Source organism: Armigeres subalbatus, chromosome 2 (genome assembly GCF_024139115.2).
Source record: "Armigeres subalbatus isolate Guangzhou_Male chromosome 2, GZ_Asu_2, whole genome shotgun sequence".
NCBI classification, from domain to species: Eukaryota; Metazoa; Arthropoda; class Insecta; order Diptera; family Culicidae; genus Armigeres; species Armigeres subalbatus.
The window spans coordinates 216,025,180-216,045,614 of NC_085140.1; the positions used below are offsets into that span (position 1 = coordinate 216,025,180).

The 20,435-nt window shown below is 38.8% G+C and overlaps 1 protein-coding gene across 1 annotated transcript in view; it reads left to right on the top strand.

Moving 5' to 3' along the window:
- The window catches only part of LOC134211641 (cytokine receptor-like), a 39,434-nt gene that overhangs the window by 3,268 nt on the left and 15,731 nt on the right, over positions 1–20,435 (top strand). Inside the window, exons 3-6 of the mRNA XM_062688724.1 lie at positions 16,920–16,996; positions 17,100–17,287; positions 17,375–18,288; positions 18,377–19,128. Of these exons, the coding sequence (XP_062544708.1) occupies positions 16,927–16,996; positions 17,100–17,287; positions 17,375–18,288; positions 18,377–19,128 (1,924 nt within the window). The 5' untranslated portion in view covers positions 16,920–16,926. The remainder of the gene's footprint in view (positions 1–16,919; positions 16,997–17,099; positions 17,288–17,374; positions 18,289–18,376; positions 19,129–20,435) is intronic.

Consider the following 20,435-nt stretch of genomic DNA (forward strand, 5'->3'; position numbering starts at 1 on the left):
CGTTATTGACGATTTATAAAAACCATATTTTTGAACAACTCATATCTCGGACAGTTTTTAAGCTACAAATAACTTCTTTTTATGTATTTTGAAAAGAATTCTTCAAACTTTTTGAGAAAAATATCGATTTTGAGTGGAAGTCTATTTTTTTGCGTTTTAAGTATAAAATCGTATTTTTCTGCCAATGAGTATATTTTTATTTGAAAAATAACACCAGCATCGTGTTCTCCAGAAAATTTTGTATAAGAATCACTCGAAACCCCAAGGTACTGTGAGCCGTTCTCGAGTTATGGAGTTCTGAATATTATATGATTCATATGGAACTTATCAATCACATAAGATTTTGTTATGCATACTGAACCTTTACCTTTTATGGAATTGCCAATAATTCGAAGATATTGTTTTCTTCAAATAAATTGTAAAACATGTAACTTGAGCTCTTGAATAGAAAATAATGTACTTGGCAACGTAGTCACTTTGGAAGGAATAGCTTTTCTGTATTGTTGTAGAGCGTAATATTAAACTATTACTCACATAGATGCCATATTATTTCACCTGCTAAGGATAGATTTTTTTTTAATTTCGAAAGCTCTCGGCTCATATGCCGTTGAGCGTTACGGAGCCGAAATCTTTATACTATTTTATTCTTACAAAATAACGTTAGATTAAGTGAACCGAAAGACTCGTGTTTCAATCTGGATTAGGGAATACAGTATCACAGTAGGGAAGGAGGAAACGAATAATACTAAATTTATGACGATGATGAAAACATTGATGAACTTCTTGTTTCATTACTGTTACGGGACATAGAAATGAAACAAGAATTTTATCACCGTTAAACAAACATTTTCTTAAAAACAACAAAGGACAGACATACGAGAGGCAATTACGATAAAAAAAACCCAGATTAATCCACCTAGCGGTGATGGTGCCTTTCTCGTTCGTTCAAAAGGTTTGGAAAAATCTCAAATAACACCAATATGTGGATTGGTCTTATTTTTCATATTTGTTTATATGCATAAAAAAAAATTCTCGCCAAACGCAATTTGTTGCAAACAAATCGGATGAGCATAAGAGCAAAAAATGGCATTTTATTTAGTAGTTTTAAAATGAGTATTTTCGCCATAACTTTTGACCCAATTGTACGATCCGGCCAAGTTTCTATAGGAAACAATGGGACAAGATTCTGCGTCGAATGCAATCTGTTGCGAGCGACCTGAGAAGCACACATATTGCACATCAATCACAGTAACTTATATATGACCGGATTCAGTCACAATATGGTTACTGCAACCAGATTTATTGAAATTGTGTTGCTTGGGGAATAGATGAAGTATAAGTGCTAAGAAAGTGAGCTGGACTTTTTTGAACTCTCTTTCACAATAAATAGTAATTTGACCATAACATCTAAGCCCATAGTCCGATCTGGCTAATTTTCAATAAGAAAATATGAGACATTCTACGTCGAAATCAACTTGTTGTGAGCAAATCGATTGAGGATAAGTGCCCGGAAAATGAGTGACATTTTTTACGCGATTTTTTCGTATGAATTTGTATTTTGGCCATAACTTCTGATCCCATAGTTCGATCTGACCAATTTCAAATAGGAAACAATGCGACAGGATTCTGCGTCGAATGCAACTTGTTGTGAGCAAATCGGTTGAGAATGAGTTCCCGAAAAATGAGTGTCATTTTTTACGCGATTTTTTCATATGAATTTGTATTTTGGCCATAACTTCTGATCCCATAGGAAATAATCCAATAGGAAACAATGCGACAGGATTCTGCGTCGAATGCAATTTGTTGCGAGCAAATCGGTTGAGAATGAGTTCCCGAAAAATGAGTGTCATTTTTTACGCGATTTTTTCGTATGAATTTGTATTTTGGCCATAACTTCTGATCCCATAGTTCGATCTGACCAATTTCAAATAGGAAACAATGGGACAGGATTCTGCGTCGAATGCAGCTTGTTGCAAGCAAATCGGTTTTTTTCGTATGAATTTGTATTTTGGCCATAACTTCTGATCCCATAGTTCGATTTGACCAATTTCAAATAGGAAACAATGGGACAGGATTCTGCGTTGAATGCAACTTGTTGCGAGCAAATCGGTTGAGGATAAGTGCCCGAAAAATGAGTGACATTTTTTACGCGATTTTTTCGTATGAATTTGTATTTTGGCCATAACTTCTGATCCCATAGTTCGATCTGACCAATTTCAAATAGGAAACAATGCGACAGGATTCTGCGTCGAATGCAACTTGTTGCGAGCAAATCGGTTGAGGATAAGTGCCCGAAAAATGAGTGACATTTTTTACGCGATTTTTTCGTACGACTTTGTATTTTGGCCATAACTTCTGATCCCATAGTTCGATCTGATCAGTTTGAAATAGGAAACAATGCGACAGGATTCTGCGTCGAATGCAACTTGTTGCAAGCAAATCGGTTAAGGATAAGTGCCCGAAAAATGAGTTGCAATTTTTTTCGCGATTTTTTCGTATGAATTTGTATTTTGGCCATAACTTCTGATCCCATAGTCCGATCTGACCAATTTCAAATGGGAAACAATGGGACAGGATTCTGCGTCGAATGCAACTTGTTGCAAGCAAATCGGTTGACAATAAGTGCCCGAAAAATGAGTGACATTTTTTACGCGATTTTTTCGTATGAATTTGTATTTTGGCCATAACTTCTGATCCCATAGTCCGATCTGACCAATTTCAAATAGGAAACAATGGGACAGGATTCTGCGTCGAATGCAACTTGTTGCGAGTAAATCAGTTGATGATAAGTGCCCGAAAAATTTTTTACGCGATTTTTTCGTATGAATTTGTATTTTGGCCATAACTTTCGATCCCATAGTTCGATCTGACCAATTTCAAATAGGAAACAATCGGAAAGGATTCTTTGTTGAATGCAACTTGTTGCGAGCAAATCAGTTGAGGTTAAGTGCCCGAAAATGAGTGACATTTTTTACGCGATTTTTTCGTATGATTTTGTATCTTAGCCATAACTTTCGATCCCGTAGTCCGATCTGGCCAATTTCAAATAGGAAACAATGGGACAGGATTCTGCATCGAATGCAACTTGTTGCCACCAAACCGATTGAGGATAAATGCCCGAAAAATGAGTGACCTTTTGTTGAATAGGTTTGCGCACATACACACACACACACACACATACACACACACACACACACACACACACACACACACACACACACACACACACACACACACACACACACACACACACACACACACACACACACACACACACACACAGACATCACCTCAATTCGTCGAACTGAGTCGATTGGTATATAACACTATGGGTCTCCGGGCCTTCTATAAAAAGTTTGTTTTTGGAGCGATCATATAGCCTTTACCGTATACTTAGTATACGAGAAAGGCAAAAACGATATGGTTATCTAAAAAACCCTGATTAATTTACCTAGCGGTAATGGTGCCCATAATCCCAACCAGTAAAATTTTAATAGGAAACAATGGGCCAGGATTTCCCGTAAAATGCAACATGGTGCGAACAAATCGGTTAAGGGCAAGCCCCTAAATAGTGGATGAGACTTTTTTACGCACACACACATACATACACATACACACACAGACATCACCTCAATTCGTTGAGCTGAGTCGATTGGTATACAACACTATGGGTCTCCCGCCTTCTATAAAAAGATTGTTTTTGGAGCGAACATAAAGCCTTTCGGTACACTTAGTGTACGAGAAAGGTAAAAATAAATTAGCTCATAAGGAAGTAGACTTTCACTATGTTATTGTGGAAAAATAATGTATGAAAAGGCAAATCATTATGTAAATGGTATTTGTACGTACAGAAGGAGAGGGTTAGTGATTTGTGACAGGTGGGAGGTAAGAGGGTTGAAAATGGCGAAAAACGTTGGATGCAATTTTTAAACGTATTTTGTAGCTATATAAAAAGGAGAAAAAGACCTTAATGTCAATACTAGTCCACTAGAGCAGAATTATCCACGGAAAAGTTTTTATCTTACTACTACTTTATCAAACCTACACTTCACAGCACGCAAATGTGATTTGACGATAGCTATGAGCTTTCTCTCACTCACCATGTAATCGAAAATTGTCAACTGTGTATATTATCAAAGTATGAAAATAGTAGACCAATAACAAACATCATAAAAATGGTCTTCTTTGAGATAATGATTTTATTTGCTGTATTTTGAAAATAAATGGATAATATTTGCTGTTTAACGGCTAATATACTTTCGCTATATTTTTTACATTTTTTACTCCTAGAGAAATCAGATTTTCGTTTATCATGTGACATATTGTTTTAATTTTTAATAGTTGACCCTAAGGATGTCGAAAATCTTTGCAGAAGAAGAAGCCTTGCTGGAACGACGACCAAAATTGTTTATTCTACCAGAACTGCCAAACTACGTGTACCAATAATTCAACTGAGAGTTACTTCAAAAAATGTAATCTTTTAGTGCTGAGGAACAAATTGTAGTTATTCAGATTAATTTTTAATGGAAAATTCCGGAAAGGGAAATGGTTTTTCCGTCTAACAAGGACAGTGGGATCAAAGCCCACCGAAGCGGCGGTTACCCTCCAATACCTTTTCCGAACTAAATCTATCACATGTTGTACATATGCATAATCGAGTTTCAGACATAGTAAGGACAGTTGACCAGATAGTGCTGGCAGAAACATTAATTTCTTGTATATGATTTCAACAATCAATCTTCAAAGCGTTGTAATATTTCCAGCAATGCTTATTCTTCAGCAAACTCTTTCAGCATCTCTCAGCATTGAGTCAGATGATTGAATTAACGATAAAATAAAGCCGCTAGGAGCAAAAATGCAAAAAATACATTTTTCCTAATTTCCATATAAATTTCAAACGTGATGATGTAAGTGGGGAAGCAACCAATCGAGCTGTGTATGTGTGTTATGTATGTGTCAATGCGTATATGTGTGTATGTTCGGATATCAGTAAAAAAATCTACAATGTTCACAGTGAAAAAAAGACTTTTCATTTTTTAAATCCTGTATCTCAGAATCGGAACATAGTACCTCGGGGTTTTAAGCGTTTCCAATGTAATTTCCTAAATAAAAATATACTGATTGAGTAAAAAATGCGTTTTTCACACAAAAACTTAAAAATTGTTCATTTGGCAACAAACATCAATAAATTATTTTTTTATAAATTCCTTGGAAAATCTTCTTTCAAATGGTTACCTTAGATTCATTATAGACCTCACAGTTCCAGAGATATGTACAAAACAATATGATGAGTTTCATACATTTGTTCGAAAAGGGGATGGTCTTATTAATTGTGGGGAGGTCCAACCACCACGAAATTTTGGTTTTTTGGGTATAACCCATACATAAACAATTGGTCAAAATTTCATTCAATTCTAAGGAATCGATTGCACGTTTGCATTTTTTCTCGGTCACTTCATATGGAATGACCCATATGTGTTTAACTTTTATGACTTAAAAAACCCGAACTATACGATTTCTTTTATCCACTTGCCCCACTGTAGCTTACTTTAAAAATTCTGAAAAATATTAGTAAAAAATCCCTGATTATTCCATCTAGCGGTAGATACCAAAAAAATATGATTGAGTGTTTTTAGCGTGTTTTATGCATTAGGAATAGTATTTTGGCCATAAAATCTGAGCTCATCTGATCTGGCCAATTTTAAATAGCAAACAATAGAACAGGATTCCCCGTCGAATGAAACCTGTTCGGCCAATGCTAAATTCTAAACAGTGTGTCTACAAAATTTTGTATACATACACACGTACAAACACGTATAACAGACATCACCTCAATTCGTCGCGCTGAGTCGATTGGTGTTTGACACTATGAGTCTCAAAACCTTCTATTAAAAATTTCGGTTTTGGAGTGATCATTATATTATAGAATATTTACGTATTTACGTATATTTATTGTCGGCGTAGCACCAACATAGAATTCGGAAGTCAGGACTTCCGAACCGAACTTTCTTCCGAAGATTTATTTGTCAAACTAATTGATGCGTTGTTTAGCGCATCTTTAGGCGAATTCACCGCACTACTTCCGAAGTTGGGAAAGTTGCCTGTATCTGGAGAAAAATCCAACTTCAGTATAAAAAGCGTTCTAACTTTGTTCCGGATAAACAATAGTATATGCAGGGTTGTTACGACTACGCGGATTTTGCGGTTTTCGCGGATTTGGCGCGGATTTACATAACGATTTTAGGGCTTCGCGCGGATTTAGTTTTAGGCAAAAATTTAGTAAGAGATCTAAGAACTTCTATTTGAGAATTAGTTTAATGTCTATCTAGATGGAGTTTATTTTCATTAACAAATGTTGTTGAGAACAAAACTTACGTTTGATGTCTATTACTTATATAATTTTTCGAAAATGTTCATGCCGTTATTAAATGGCATGCATTATATGGGGGGACACTTGTGGTATTCGTACCATGGTACAACATTTTTGAAATGAATGCCATACCAATTATTGTCTTCATCTACCCTTGAAATTATTTTCTTGTCGCCTTGTACCATGGTACGAATACCGCAAGTGTGTGCCCCATATTACACTATTGAATATTCCTTAAACAAATGTCATGAGAAGATGGCGCCACTTGTCATTTTTAATCCATTCTGAAATATGACGCATACACAACATGTCTATTGATGCACATGATCACCCATTTTCATCTTGCCAATTTCTTCGTAATTTCCAGATATTTTTCAGTTCTGATTGATTATTCCTTTTACGATGAACCACATAGCATGATATATGTATCATATGGTTTTTCGGAAGTTTTTTGTCATTCTTTCAGAGTTGGAATTCTGTATGTTCCTTTCATTGTATTCATATAGAATGAATAAGGATTTACAAAACAAATTGTTGGGGTTCTGCCAAACCACATTTAGCGGCTATTTGACTGACTTGTGATATTTTGCTCGTAAATGGGAAATGGAAATCATTTCATTTTATTAAATGATATCTCAAGTTAAGGGGTTAATAGCCTATTCAGATTACGCCATTAATAACATAATAATTGGCGTTTCAGGGTAAATACGCTTTATGATGTCATTATTTACGTAATATTCCATACATTTTGCGCTGTCAAAAGATACCCGCTAAAAGAGTCATGAAGAATTTATTACGAACAATTATTACGAGAGAGCTTTCGTTCTAACTGGAATGCAGCGAGAAATTCGACAAAACAAAACTGACAAGCGTCACGCTCTCTTTGCCAGAGAGAAAATTCTCTCTGTTTTCATTTCGTTTCGTAGTTGACAGTCATGCTCTTTCTGTCGCAGCAGGGTCGAATGCATGTTAGATGGAAATCTTCTGAGCGCTGAAGAATAACTCGGATTGTGATGGTTTTGTGGAAAGCATTTTATATGATGAAAAATAATGATGATAATTATTTATTCTTTACTTATTCAACATGAATTGTTTAAAAAACAGATGCTCTCTAGAATTAACATGAAGTATTTAACTTAAACCTGCGGTAAGACGCGCGGCTACAAAGCAAGACCATGCTGAGGGTGGTTGGGTTTGATTCCCGGTGCCGGTCTAGACAATTTTCAGATTGGAAATTGTCTCGACTTCCCTGGGCATAAAAGTATCATCGTGTTAGCCTCATGATATACGAATGCAAAAATGGTAAACTTAGCTTAGCTAGGCTTAGAAACCTCGCAGTTAATAACTGTGGAAGTGCTTAAGGTGGTTATACAACAAAGCCACAAATCGGCCATCTTGGAAACCACGTGCTTTTTCTAGTGATTTTTCAAGAGCACGAATTGAGAGAACAACAACACCCATGGGGATCGCAACATCTGTAGATCGTTTGATTACTCATGCTAAGCAATCGACTTTAATTTCAGCATTGTACAAAAAATATTACGCTGGTTTTGAACTTTTGATAATAGGAGTAGAAAACCGTGTGGTGAATTTGAAATTCACCACATGGCTTGATTGTATAATCACCTTAATGAACACTAAGCTGCGAGGCGGCTCTGTCCCAGTGTGGGGATGTAATGCCAATAAGAAGAAGAAGAAGAAGATTTAACTTAAACCTAGATTTAATAGAACAAATCGAATAAATTTTCAAAGTTCAAGGGCCAATGCGGAAGACAATTTAAAACGTAGGAATGGTTGTAAAACGAATATATTTGATGAATAAACATGATTTCATAAATTGTTTCAATTCTGCTCCTTGAATGGCTTAATATACTTTGGATTTCAACATTTTTCACGTGGGACAACTGTACGATTTGAATGGGATGTATATATAAAGTAGAATAACCTTAAATAAAACATGGATTGGTAATGCATTAATTCATCCAAAATCCAGTTTAAATTATATCACATTCACACGATTCGATTTTGTTAGAAGCTGTATCATTGATTGTCGAGTAGAACGCAATGGTTCAGTTTCCATTTTGAAAAAAAAAATTAAATTGCTGAGTTGCCCTTCATACATGGAGATACTGGTGGAAATACATTTTAGTTCGATAATATTTCTAGAAAATTGGTCCAATCGTCCTTTTTTATTTATTTGTGAGAATTCTCAAAAGTATCTAAATTTTCTATCAAATCTCCGTTCGATCATAGTACAGAATCAAAATACTTTTAAACTTAAAAATAAATTGAGGAATAGTCTGATTCCCCGAAGAACAGCGCACCCAACTAATGAATGTAGCTTCGCTCATAATCCTTAATGAGAGCTTCAAATATTCTTCAAAAATCCTTTTCATATTTTTTAAATATTTTTTTCGTAGAAACTTTGTTCAGAAAAAATGTTCGATTGTCGCCACACAAATGCTTGATTTCGCAAATTAAATTTTAAAACTCTCCTTGAATTCAACCCTGTATTAGCGTGCAAATGAGGAAACATGGAAACGTCAAGATATATTATCTTGCTGCAGTCTGAACACCTCGTAATAATTGGATACCCTCTCACTTAACAAAGTCATAAATAGCCCAATCTGAATAGGCTATAAGAGATATTCGGTACGATTTGTGATCAACAAAATCTGCCAAACGAAAACTTTAACAGAAAAATGGAAAAATTTTGGTTGACACTTGGTGGTGATTTGGCTAAACCCCGGCCAAGTGAAAACACAAAATATTCCTTGATTTGATGCAGACACTTCAATGTGAAAAATCGTTCAAAAATTAAAAAATGATTCTCAAAAGCTATTTCCGAAAAAAAACACTGTATATATACTGTATTTTTGGCGATATTTTCCACAGTTTCCACAGGAATTTCCGTAAGAATTAAAATTATGATTTTCTCAGAATTTTTTTTTTTTCGTGATCAATTATTACAATAAAGTTGCATAATTTATTACTTCAGAAGAAATTGCGGTTTCGGCAGATTCTTTATTATTTGCCAAGTTTATCTATAATCAATTATGATCAAATCTTGCCTGAACATTCTTCCAATGAAAATAACGGAAAACATCATAAAACCATCATCTCACCTCATCAAAGCGGTGCTTATTGAAATAGCTTTGATTGTTTACTTCTTGTACACTTAGCCTCAATACTTCTAGTGGTGAATTGTATTACTAACTACGGTTTTTCTAGTCCAATTTTTGATTTGGTACAAACATGTGTAAAGTTGCAGCTTGAAATCAGTAACATTATAAAAAACTTGAAGAGAATACGTTCAGTAAAGTGTGGTAAAAAATTGATATTTCACGTGGATTTGCTTGGATTTAGTTCTGGGTCGCGTAGAGTTGACGTGGAATGGATTTCATGTCGCGCGGAAATGGCGCGGATTTGATTTTAGTCGGATATTTCAAGGTCTCCGTAACAACCCTGTATATGTAGACGAGAAAAGCATAAAAAGCACGGCAGAGCTTTCTCTGGTTTACGGCACGATAGGATATTCAGCAATTTCGAAGTATCAGATTTTTCAAATTCTGAAGTCGCTCAGTATCTAGAAATCATCTCTGCGGTACATACTGCGTAGTTGGCCTGGCCGTATGAAAAGAAAAATGACGGAATTTAGAAAACCGTCATTTTCCAGGATGCTTTCAAGTATTGGCTGCGCAGGTATGAGATTAGATAGATTAGATTAGAATATTTTTCTGAGTCTAATATTTAGCTTATTCAGATTACGCCATTTATTACCTATAAAATTTATCGTGTAAAATATGAGAAAAAAATGAATGTTTGGTTTTGAATGTATGGCATTGTGTTACTCTTTATCATTATATGTATTATCATATATGGCGTAATCTGAATAGGCTACAAAGTAGTGTGTTATCCCAAATTCTGACAAATACTTATTGTCAGTGCAGAAATATAGTTATCGCATGAAAATTATTATGGCGAAATAAAACGCAATAAATGAAATGTATATTTTCGGGAACAGCTAATAAAAACACTTCAACACACATCTCAATAAAGTAGCAACAAGAAACTCACTTGTTTGTGGTGGTGGCAGGCCCCATGCTTACTTCCTGTTTTTAACTATACTAAGTATCGTAATAGACAAGCCACAGAGAACAGACATGGATGCTCGAACGAAATTTCGTTTTAAAACGCGTGTAAAGATTTATATCGCACCTCAGCACCGCCAACGCAGGCTGCCCGACATAAAAACTCAATTCCACTAAGTGATGGCATTGGCATACAGCATGAGCATGAACATGATTGACCGCCCACGGTTGCTCCTCCGTTATTGCCAGGTCAGCTGTAGTTACACAGAGAACCAACAGATGAAGTTTGGGACTAACATCATCTTCAATGTGTAAGAACTGGTGACCCAAAAAATAAGCAATACCAGCGCCGGCCGTGTCCGAATGCAGGTCAATTAGGGAATAGGTAGGAAATTGTTGACGTGATACTCGCTTTGATAGAAGCCGACGAGTCATCTGCACTTCCACGAGAGATCACTGGGATGTTGGATATATGGGGTAGGGAGTGTGGCAGGGTTCGTTTTGGTAAACGGTATGCCGTGTAGTTTGATCGATGAAAACAATACTATTTTTTTAAAGGCCGCACAAACAGAACAAAATTTCGGTGATCGGCTGATTGTTCTGCTTACCGCATAAAGCAGAATAAAACTATGATGACCGACCGATCGTTCTGCTTACTGAAGAAAACATGTCTAGACGCGATTTAAACTTTTACTTTCTAATTAGTTTACACACACGCACAAAGCAGAACAAAATTTCGATGACCGGCCGATCGTTCTGCTTACTGAAGAAAACACGTCTGGACGCGATCTCCGATCGTTCTACGTCCAATACAAAACGAACAATTCTGCACTGAACTGATTGTTTCACTTTCCAATTTACTCGCCCACATAGCAGAATAAAATATTTTTTATAACCGCGCGACCGTACTGCCTCCAATACAAAATACGAATACACTTGCACTCTTTACGATTTATCACCTTATATTTATTCCGTGGATTAATTCGCGACGAAGGAAAAATCTCACAAACCGACGCGCACTTCAACACGATCTATCAAGCACTCTACATTTTGTATCGCAACGATTGCTCCTAAATCTTACCCTCACCCACCTCCAGCATATAGGGTCGGTGTACCAATTGTCGCCATACTTAAGAACAACTATTTTTTTAAAAATAAGTAAAAGGCATGTGGGTGGACTTTATATATCAAGCGAAAGGTTTTACTTCATGCTCCTTAGAACAGCTGTGAAAAACACAATAAAATTTGTTATTACCTTCAAAATTGATTAATCCATAATAGGAACGCATGCACCAGTTGTGGCACTATTCTTAATTTTGGTTCCTTATTTGGCAAATTCCATTGTTTTCTTATGGGACTGGCCAAATAGGGACCACTAGTGCCACAACTGGTGCAAAGAACGTTAAAAATTAAGCAAAATCAATTTTTACAATTATGCTTTGCTTGTTTTGGAGGAAATCAAAGGTGTTATCGTGTCATATGAATATGCTTTATCGATATGAACTTGGTTCGCAGTGATTTTATTGGTCATTTCGCATATAAAGCACTAGTGCGACAACTGGTGCTATAGCCACAACTGGTACACCTAGCCTACTAAATATTACTCCACGCATTCTTTATTCTCATCCTAGTGCTCAATTACATACCTTACGCCACACTGAATACTTTATATGATAAGGTACATTCATTCTTCTACCGATAAAATATCACCATTAAGTACTGATTCCAGTATTCGCACAGTTTTATCAAGATCAATGTCAAGTCATATGTTGTCAAACTTCATTTTAAAAATTCCCGAATAATAAATGGTGAATCCGATGCTACAAACAAAAAAAGAAGCAAAAGCACCGTCTGATGTGGGTATAATATGGGGCACGGTGCCCCCACACGCGAATATTATCGCACTTTCATGAACCTCCGCGGTTTTCTCACGAAAAGAAAGCTTAGAGCACCAGGAAAAGGATACGGGGTGTTTTAAAATCTTTCATCGGTGAAATTTTGAATACGCCCTATTTTAAAATTGTATGGTTTTTCCCATATACATACATGCTAGCTGCAAAATAGAAATATACCCAAGTAACCATGAAGCTATATATGCTTGTAAAAAACACAGCCCTAAAAGTTGACTTAAAGTGGAAAAGGGCAATTATAAGACCGAATTAATGGTTCATTGCTTTGGCATGTTGAAATAAAGCACCAGTAATGCATCGCTGCATTCGTATTGCTGATTTAGAGTATCGTTGTCTGACAGTTGATAAATAAATGCAACAACACATCGTTAAAACAGATCTAATGCAATTAGCATTTAGCATGCCGATTTATGATTGATATATGTGCAATATTGTAATGCTTGGTGTTACTTGGGTATAGTGCTTTCCTTTTCAATAGTAATTGAATCAAGTATTATTAAAATGCCAGTAGTAATCCGAAATCTTCCAAATAGATGAATGTTCTTCGACATTCGGGTAATGTGTCCAGCCTACGTAGGTCTGTTCAACATTAAGATTGGTCGAACTATAAATCTTTTTTTCACTACCTCCTTCTGTAAGACGGTCCACACAACAGCTCTCACAAGTGTGCGAGCTAACACAGTCATGCACTCTTTAATTTTCTAAATTTATTATAAAAAGTTTGTTTTATAATAAAAGGAAAAATAATAATCAACTTCTTTGCCTTATTTCCATAAATTGTAATAATTTAGAGTTGAAAACTAGAATGTCATGTATTGTTATTGTAATATTTCTTCAAAAATAGCAATTTTGTTAAATGGGAAACTATCTGAATATATCCAGCTGTTTCCTTGTCTGCACGGAAGAAAAAAATCCACCCAACCTCGAACATCCGTACGGGAAGCCAAAATTGAGTAAATGGGGTCGAAGCAGTTTGCTTTTAATCTCAATCCCAAATTTATTTACCCAACTGGAGGTTTAATTCACTCAATTTTGAGCTCAGGAAATAAACTCAAAATTGGTTTCCCGTATTGACTAAGTGATGGCATTGGCATACACTTCATAAACAATGTAGTGCTGCCACCTAGGAGCGAGCCTGGGAGCAATTAGGAATGAACACTAGCGCTAAAAAGTAAAACACGGCAAATTTTAACCATATTTATCAGCACCGCGCAACGGGGGCATAACGACATACTTTAAAATGACCAGTACAAACTTTTACACAAGCACGCGAATGAAGATAAACATCTGTTCTCTGTGGTTGCGTTTAAAAGTTAAGAAGAAAATGGTACATCGAACCATAATTACCATATAAGGTTGATTTTTTGGCTAAATGCGAGAAATTGAATTATTGGTGAATTATTTCATTTAATTTATTTAGTCTATATCTAAACAGATAACACTGAATTTGACGCCACAATACACGGTTCGAGGCCGCATCTCTCCATCCTCGAATATGCCCCACGCTAGCCAAGTCGTTTTGCACCTGGTCTGCCCATCTCGCTCGCTGCGCTCCACGCCGTCTCGTACCTGCCGGATCGGAAGCGAACATCATCTTTGCAGGGTTGCTGTCCGGCATTCTTGCAACATGTCCTGCCCATCGTACCCTTCCGGCTTTAGCTACTTTTTGGATACTGTGTTCGCCGTAGAGTTGGGCGAGCTCGTGGTTCATTCTTCGCCGCCACACACCGTCTTCTTGCACACCGCCAAAGATGGTTATGTGCACCCGTCTCTCGAATACTCCGAGTGCTTGCAAGTCCTCCTCGAGCATTGTCCATGTTTCATGTCCGTAGAGGACAACCGGTCTTATTAGCGTCTTGTACATGACACATTTGGTGCGGTGGCGAATCTTTTTTGACCGCAGTTTCTTCTGGAGCCCGTAGTAGGCCCGACTTCTACAGATGATGCGCCTTCGTGTTTCACGACTAACATTGTTATCAGCCGTTAGCAAGGAGGTAGACGAATTCCTCGACCACCTCGAAGGTATCCCCGTCTATCGTAACACTGCTTCCCAGGCGGGCCCTGTCGCGGTCGGTTCCGCCCACAAGCATGTACTTTGTCTTTGACGCATTCACCACCAGTCCAACTTTTGTTGCTCCACGTTTCAGGCGGGTGTACAGTTCTGCCACCTTTGCAAATGTTCGGCCGACAATGTCCATGTCATCCGCGAAACAAATAAATTGACTGGATCTGTTGAAAATCGTACCCCGGCTGTTACACCCGGCTCTCCGCATGACACCTTCTAGCGCAATGTTGAACAACAGGCACGAAAGTCCATCACCTTGTCTTAGTCCCCGGCGCGATTCGAACGAACTGGAGTGTTCGCCCGAAATCTTCACACAGTTTTGCACACCATCCACCGTTGCTTTGATCAGTCTGGTAAACTTCCCATGGAAGCTGTTCTCGTCCATAATTTTCCATAGCTCTGTCGTATGCCGCCTTGAAATCAACGAACAGATGGTGCGTTGGGACCTGGTATTCACGGCATTTTTAAAGGATTTGCCGTACAGTAAAGATCTGGTCCGTTGTCAAGCGGCCGTCAACGAAGTCGGCTTGATAACTTCCCACGAACTCATTCACTGATGGTGACAGACGACGGAAGATGATCTGGGATATCACTTTGTAGGCGACATTAAGGATGGTGATCGCTCGAAAGTTCTCACACTCCAGTTTGTCGCCTTTCTTGTAGATGGGGCATATAACCCCTTCCTTCCACTCCTCCGGTAGCTGTTCAGTTTCCCAGATTCTGACTATCAATTTGTGCAGGCAAGTGGCTAGCTTTTCCGGACCCATCTTGATGAGCTCAGCTCTGATACTATCCTTACCAGCTGCTTTATTGGTTTTTAGCTGTTGGATGGCATCCTTAACTTCCCTCAGGGTGGGGGCTGGTTGGCTTCCATCGTCCGCTGAACTGACGTAGTCGTCTCCTCCGCTGCCTTGACTTTCACTACCTGTACTCTCAGCGCCATTCAGATGTTCCTCGTAGTGCTGCTTCCACCTTTCGATCACCACACGTTCGTCCGTCAAGATGCTCCCATCCTTATCCCGGCACATTTCGGCTCGCGGCACGAAGCCTTTGCGGGATGCGTTGAACTTCTGATAGAACTTGCGTGTTTCTTGAGAACGGCACAGCTGTTCCATTTCCTCGCACTCCGCTTCTTCCAGGCGGCGTTTCTTCTCCTGAAAAAGGCGAGATGATGCGCGTATGAAGTGGGGACATCAGGTTGCTTCAGTCGCTCTAGGTCGTACCGCGGCGGTCGTCGGTACCGAACATTGTTGATGACGGATAGTTTTAGGCGCAGTTTAACCATCACCAGATAGTGGTCAGAGTCGATGTTAGCGCCACGATATGTCCTGACGTCGATAATGTCGGAGAAGTGCCGTCCATCAATCAGAACGCGGTCGATTTGTGATTCTGTCTGCAGTGGTGATCTCCAGGTGTACCGAGTCGGGAGGCTGTGTTGGAAGTAGGTGCTGCGAATGGCTATATTCTTGGAGTCGGCGAAATCAATTAGTCGTAGGCCGTTTTCGTTCGTCAGCCGGTGAGCGCTGAACTTTCCAATAGTCGGTCTAAACTCTTCCTCTTGGCCAACCGGAGCGTTGAAATCTCCTATGATGATTTTGACTTCGTGGCTTGGGCAGCTGTCGTACTCACGTTCCAGCTGCGCGTAGAATGCGTCCTTATCATCATCAGTGCATCCATAGTGTGGGCTATGGACCTTGATTATGCTGAAGTTGAAGAACCGGCCTTTGATCCTCAACCTGCACATTCTTTCATTGATCGGCCACCACCCGCATCACGCGTCTTTGCATATCGCCCATCACAAAAAAGGTTTTCCCAGCTCGTGTGTGTTGCCGCAGCTCTGGTAGATGGTATGATTACCTCTAAAACCCCCTAAATTTCCGGTGAACCATGGTGCACAGTTTCACTTAGAGTCCCTTGCTGGCACTCGGACGATGATCAGCCGCCCCTAACATGGAGAAGAGACGCTGTTGTAAGCTGATCCTGACATGGAGAACAGACGCTCAGTAAGATTTGCACCTCCGGAGAGGAGCAAACCCCCCCTTCCCTGTCAGCATACGACCATAGCTCCCACCGGGGTTGGTTACCCGATCTTCCCTAAGGTTGCTCGTATCCCGGCCAGCACCACGGGGAGGTAGGGATAGGAGTTGCTGGGTAAGAGGCTAAGGACCGCGAGATGGGGTCTATTTTATTCCTTCAGGTTCGCGAAGTACCAATGGTACGCTTTACCCAGCATTTGCCGTGCCACTCGGTGAATTAAGTTGGGTTTTTAAATATAAGAAACAAATTCTGGGATATGATGCATTCTGGGGAATGTTTCATTCTGGGAAACGTTTTTTTTGGGAATGGCATTCTGGAGTATGGTTTTCTGGGGAATGTTATACTTATATATTATCATGTCATAAAACACGTAATCTGAATAGGCTATAAGTTGATTAAAAATTTCCATTACTATAATTACATGAGAAAATTCTTAATCTTTTCAGAGAAACTATGCTACGGAGACAAGTTTTATTACATTTAACTTTGCACTGCTGCATCTGTTCGGTATTCGGATTGGGATGTAAGTACAAAACTGTATTTTTCATCGTTGTGAATTAAGTAGCTTCACAACACGTTCTGTTTTTTAATTCATTCTAATGTTCTCAAATAAATATATTTTGTAGGGGTTCTGCCGGAGAAACCTATTGTCCGATTGGTCAACCAGTCGTACGACATAAGCTGCACATTAAACCGGTCGGATCCAGATACCGAAAAATTCTCGAGCAATGATTTGATGTTCTATATCATGAATGATACAGCAACAACGCAAAAACTCGTGCAGCACGAGCATATGCAACGTGAACATGTGAAGGTATGTCAAGTTATTGTGTAGCAGAAATTTGTAGTACACTGAAATACAAACACTGGGGGTATCGTTAATTGTGTTATACTTTTTTAGATCATTAACGATACTACGATTCAACTTAGTGTCCACAATGCGTCAGCAGGAAAGTTCCAATGCATTTGTAAGCTAAACCATACAAAAGGTGTAGGCATGCGAAGTGTCTACGTTGGATATAAACCCTATAATGTGACTAATTTCAAATGTCGTTCGGAGAATTGGCAGAATATGAACTGCTCATTCACGCAGAAGCAAAATCCAATTCCTACTGATTATAAGCTCAATTTTAAATTCGATCCGGGAACATCATTTGTAGACTACAATTGCCCACTGGAAGGCAAATCTGATACGTGGTCATGCTTGATCGATTTGGATTCATCATACCGACAGTCACACGAGTTCTATTATTTCGTACTAGTATCGAATAATTCGTTGGGTCGCAATATTGAGTATTTTACTATCAATAATTACGACAATGTCATACCGGAAGCACCTATGATATGCCAGGCCTCCAATATCACATCTAACAGTGCTGTACTGCATTGGGCAATATCGTACAAGCTGCAAACTTTTAAACGCGACTTTATTTTTCAAATAAAAATTCTTTCGAGCTTTGACAACTCTGTTTGGAAACCCATCAGTATTAGCAACATTGCCAAGTCATTAACCAACTACACACTCCCAATTGAGAACTTACAATTCGCGGACACAACTTATGACGTTCGAATCAGAATGAAAACGGCAACAGCGGAAAATACCGAGGAAATGTGGTCCAACTATTCCAGCTGTCTGTTCAACACATTGCCCCGAAGGCCAGATAATCCTCCAGAGGTGGTCATCGGAGGATTCGAAATTAACGCATACAATGACATCTTCGTCTACTGGAGGGAAATTCCAAGGAGCAAACACAATTCGGTTACAGGTTTCCGCTACAAAATTTCGGGAATTACCAGAAATGGGATACCAATCAGGTGGGTGCAATGGTAGACTTATGCACACATAAAATTATGAAAATTTTAAATTAAGATAAATCATTAACGACATTTAATTTCGTTTCAGCAACATCACTGAAGGTCGCAATGGAAGCTCTATGATTCAATTCAGAAACATGACGGATGGCAACTACACGTTCATCATACGCAGCTCTAACAGCGAAGGAGATTCGATACAGTCGAGTAATCTCTACATTCCTGCTAGACGATATCGGGCTCCAAAGCCGGAAATAACGAAATTACTTTCGGATGCAGGCAAATACCTTCTTTCGTGGAAACTCGTACCAGAGCATGCAACAAGAATCACTTCATATACGGTGTTTTGGTGTAATTCTAGCAGTAATTCACCAAACGATTGCAATGGATCCATCAATTTTGATCGTATTGACGGCAGCAGAGATAGTTACGAGCTAAACAACGTCAGCTCGACTTTAAACTTCGCTGTTGCTGCCAATTCCGGTAATCTCTCATCCGGTATGGTTTGGGCATCCTGCACAGCCACTCAAAAAAACGATATTGGAAAATTGAAAACAATCTGGATCCCTGCTATGCAGTCTACGTATATCGATCTGGAATGGAAATTGGAATGTGGAGACAGCGCGATTGTTGAAGGCTACAGTATAATATATTGTCCAATCAGTTCGCCGCGTGATCAAAGTTGCAAAGTTCCGGAGGAATCTCTGAACATAACTGGAACTACGGGGCATCGTATAACTGGACTGAAACCGTATGTCACGTACAAAATTCAGATTGCGATGTACTCTAAAACTAGAATCGGCCCTAGAAGTGACCCTCTGTTCAACACAACTCTAGAAGATGGTAAGTATTTTTTTAGGTTATTTGTATTGATGGTGTCCGGCATTTTGCGGTAATATATTTCATGGTAAACCATTTCAATGTGTACCATTTCGCGGTTTCCAATTGTGTGGTGTAACGGTTCGTTAGACTCTGCATACCTCTTTAACTTTTTGTCAGGTGTAGGCGTGTAGGGCGAAATGTGATGTTTTGCCTTCTTAAAATGTTCGAATTCGCAAAAATGGGTTGTATACTATCTCGTCGAAAAACATTACGCGGTTTTTCACATTCCACAGAATGTGCCAATTCTCCGAACGACATTTCGCGGAATACACATTTTCACCAAACGACATTTCGCGGAATGTCCTTTTCACCGAACAACGTTTCGCAGAATTCCATTTCTTTGGAGGCATTCAGCTAGAATAATTAACATTGAAATATTTATTTAATGTTACTTATTTACATGGTGCTAGTGCTTTGTAATCCGGTCTAAATTTATTTTTATTGTGGTTTGAAACAATGAAAGAAGGCAATGCTTTCTTTAAATAAACGCATCTGGCTGGTCTTAGGCAAAGTGATGAGATAGGGGTCCAGGGGGCATTATGAACACCCGGGGCAGATTGGACACCCCCAATATTCTTGTTAATTCAATTATTTTTCTTCTTTCAATTCAGCGAACTCTATAATCCTTTCATAAATAACACATTTATTTTTATTTTCTTAGCGCATAAATTTGACAAAGAATATCTCCCAAATGATTAAAAATTATAAGTTTCACCGCTCATAAAATAAGCTCTACTTTACCATAGAAGATGATTTCTCAATTGTTGGCCATGGAGCGATTGGCGTCTACCCTAGACTTCTTGCTACCCTCATTCGCCTGGGCATTCTTTTCGGCCCTTGTTATTATTTCACTCCCCTGGCCATGCATCCCCTCGGCACGGGTCGCTTAACGCTTTGGGATTAGGGGTTATGGACGATGGTCCCGGTCTAACTCGCAGTGGCCATGGGGAGGGGTCGTCAAACCCTTGGACAAAGTCCCTGCTGCCCCGTGTGTGTGTGTGTATGTGTGTGTCTGTGTATATGTGTGTATGTGTACAAATTTTGTAGACACACTTTTTGGAACTTAGTGTGTGGGGCGAGACAGCCCTGTTGTATACCACTCTATATTATATGCTGTTTATACCGTTTATGCCGTCGTGTTGGTAACGAGCATGCAGCCAAGCATCGTTCTCCCTCAGTCAGAGTCCAACAGTGATCCGAGTAAGGCGATACCTTCGCCGAGTGCAATAATGCGCAATGGGTGATTTCCTGGCGCAGCAGCAAGCTAC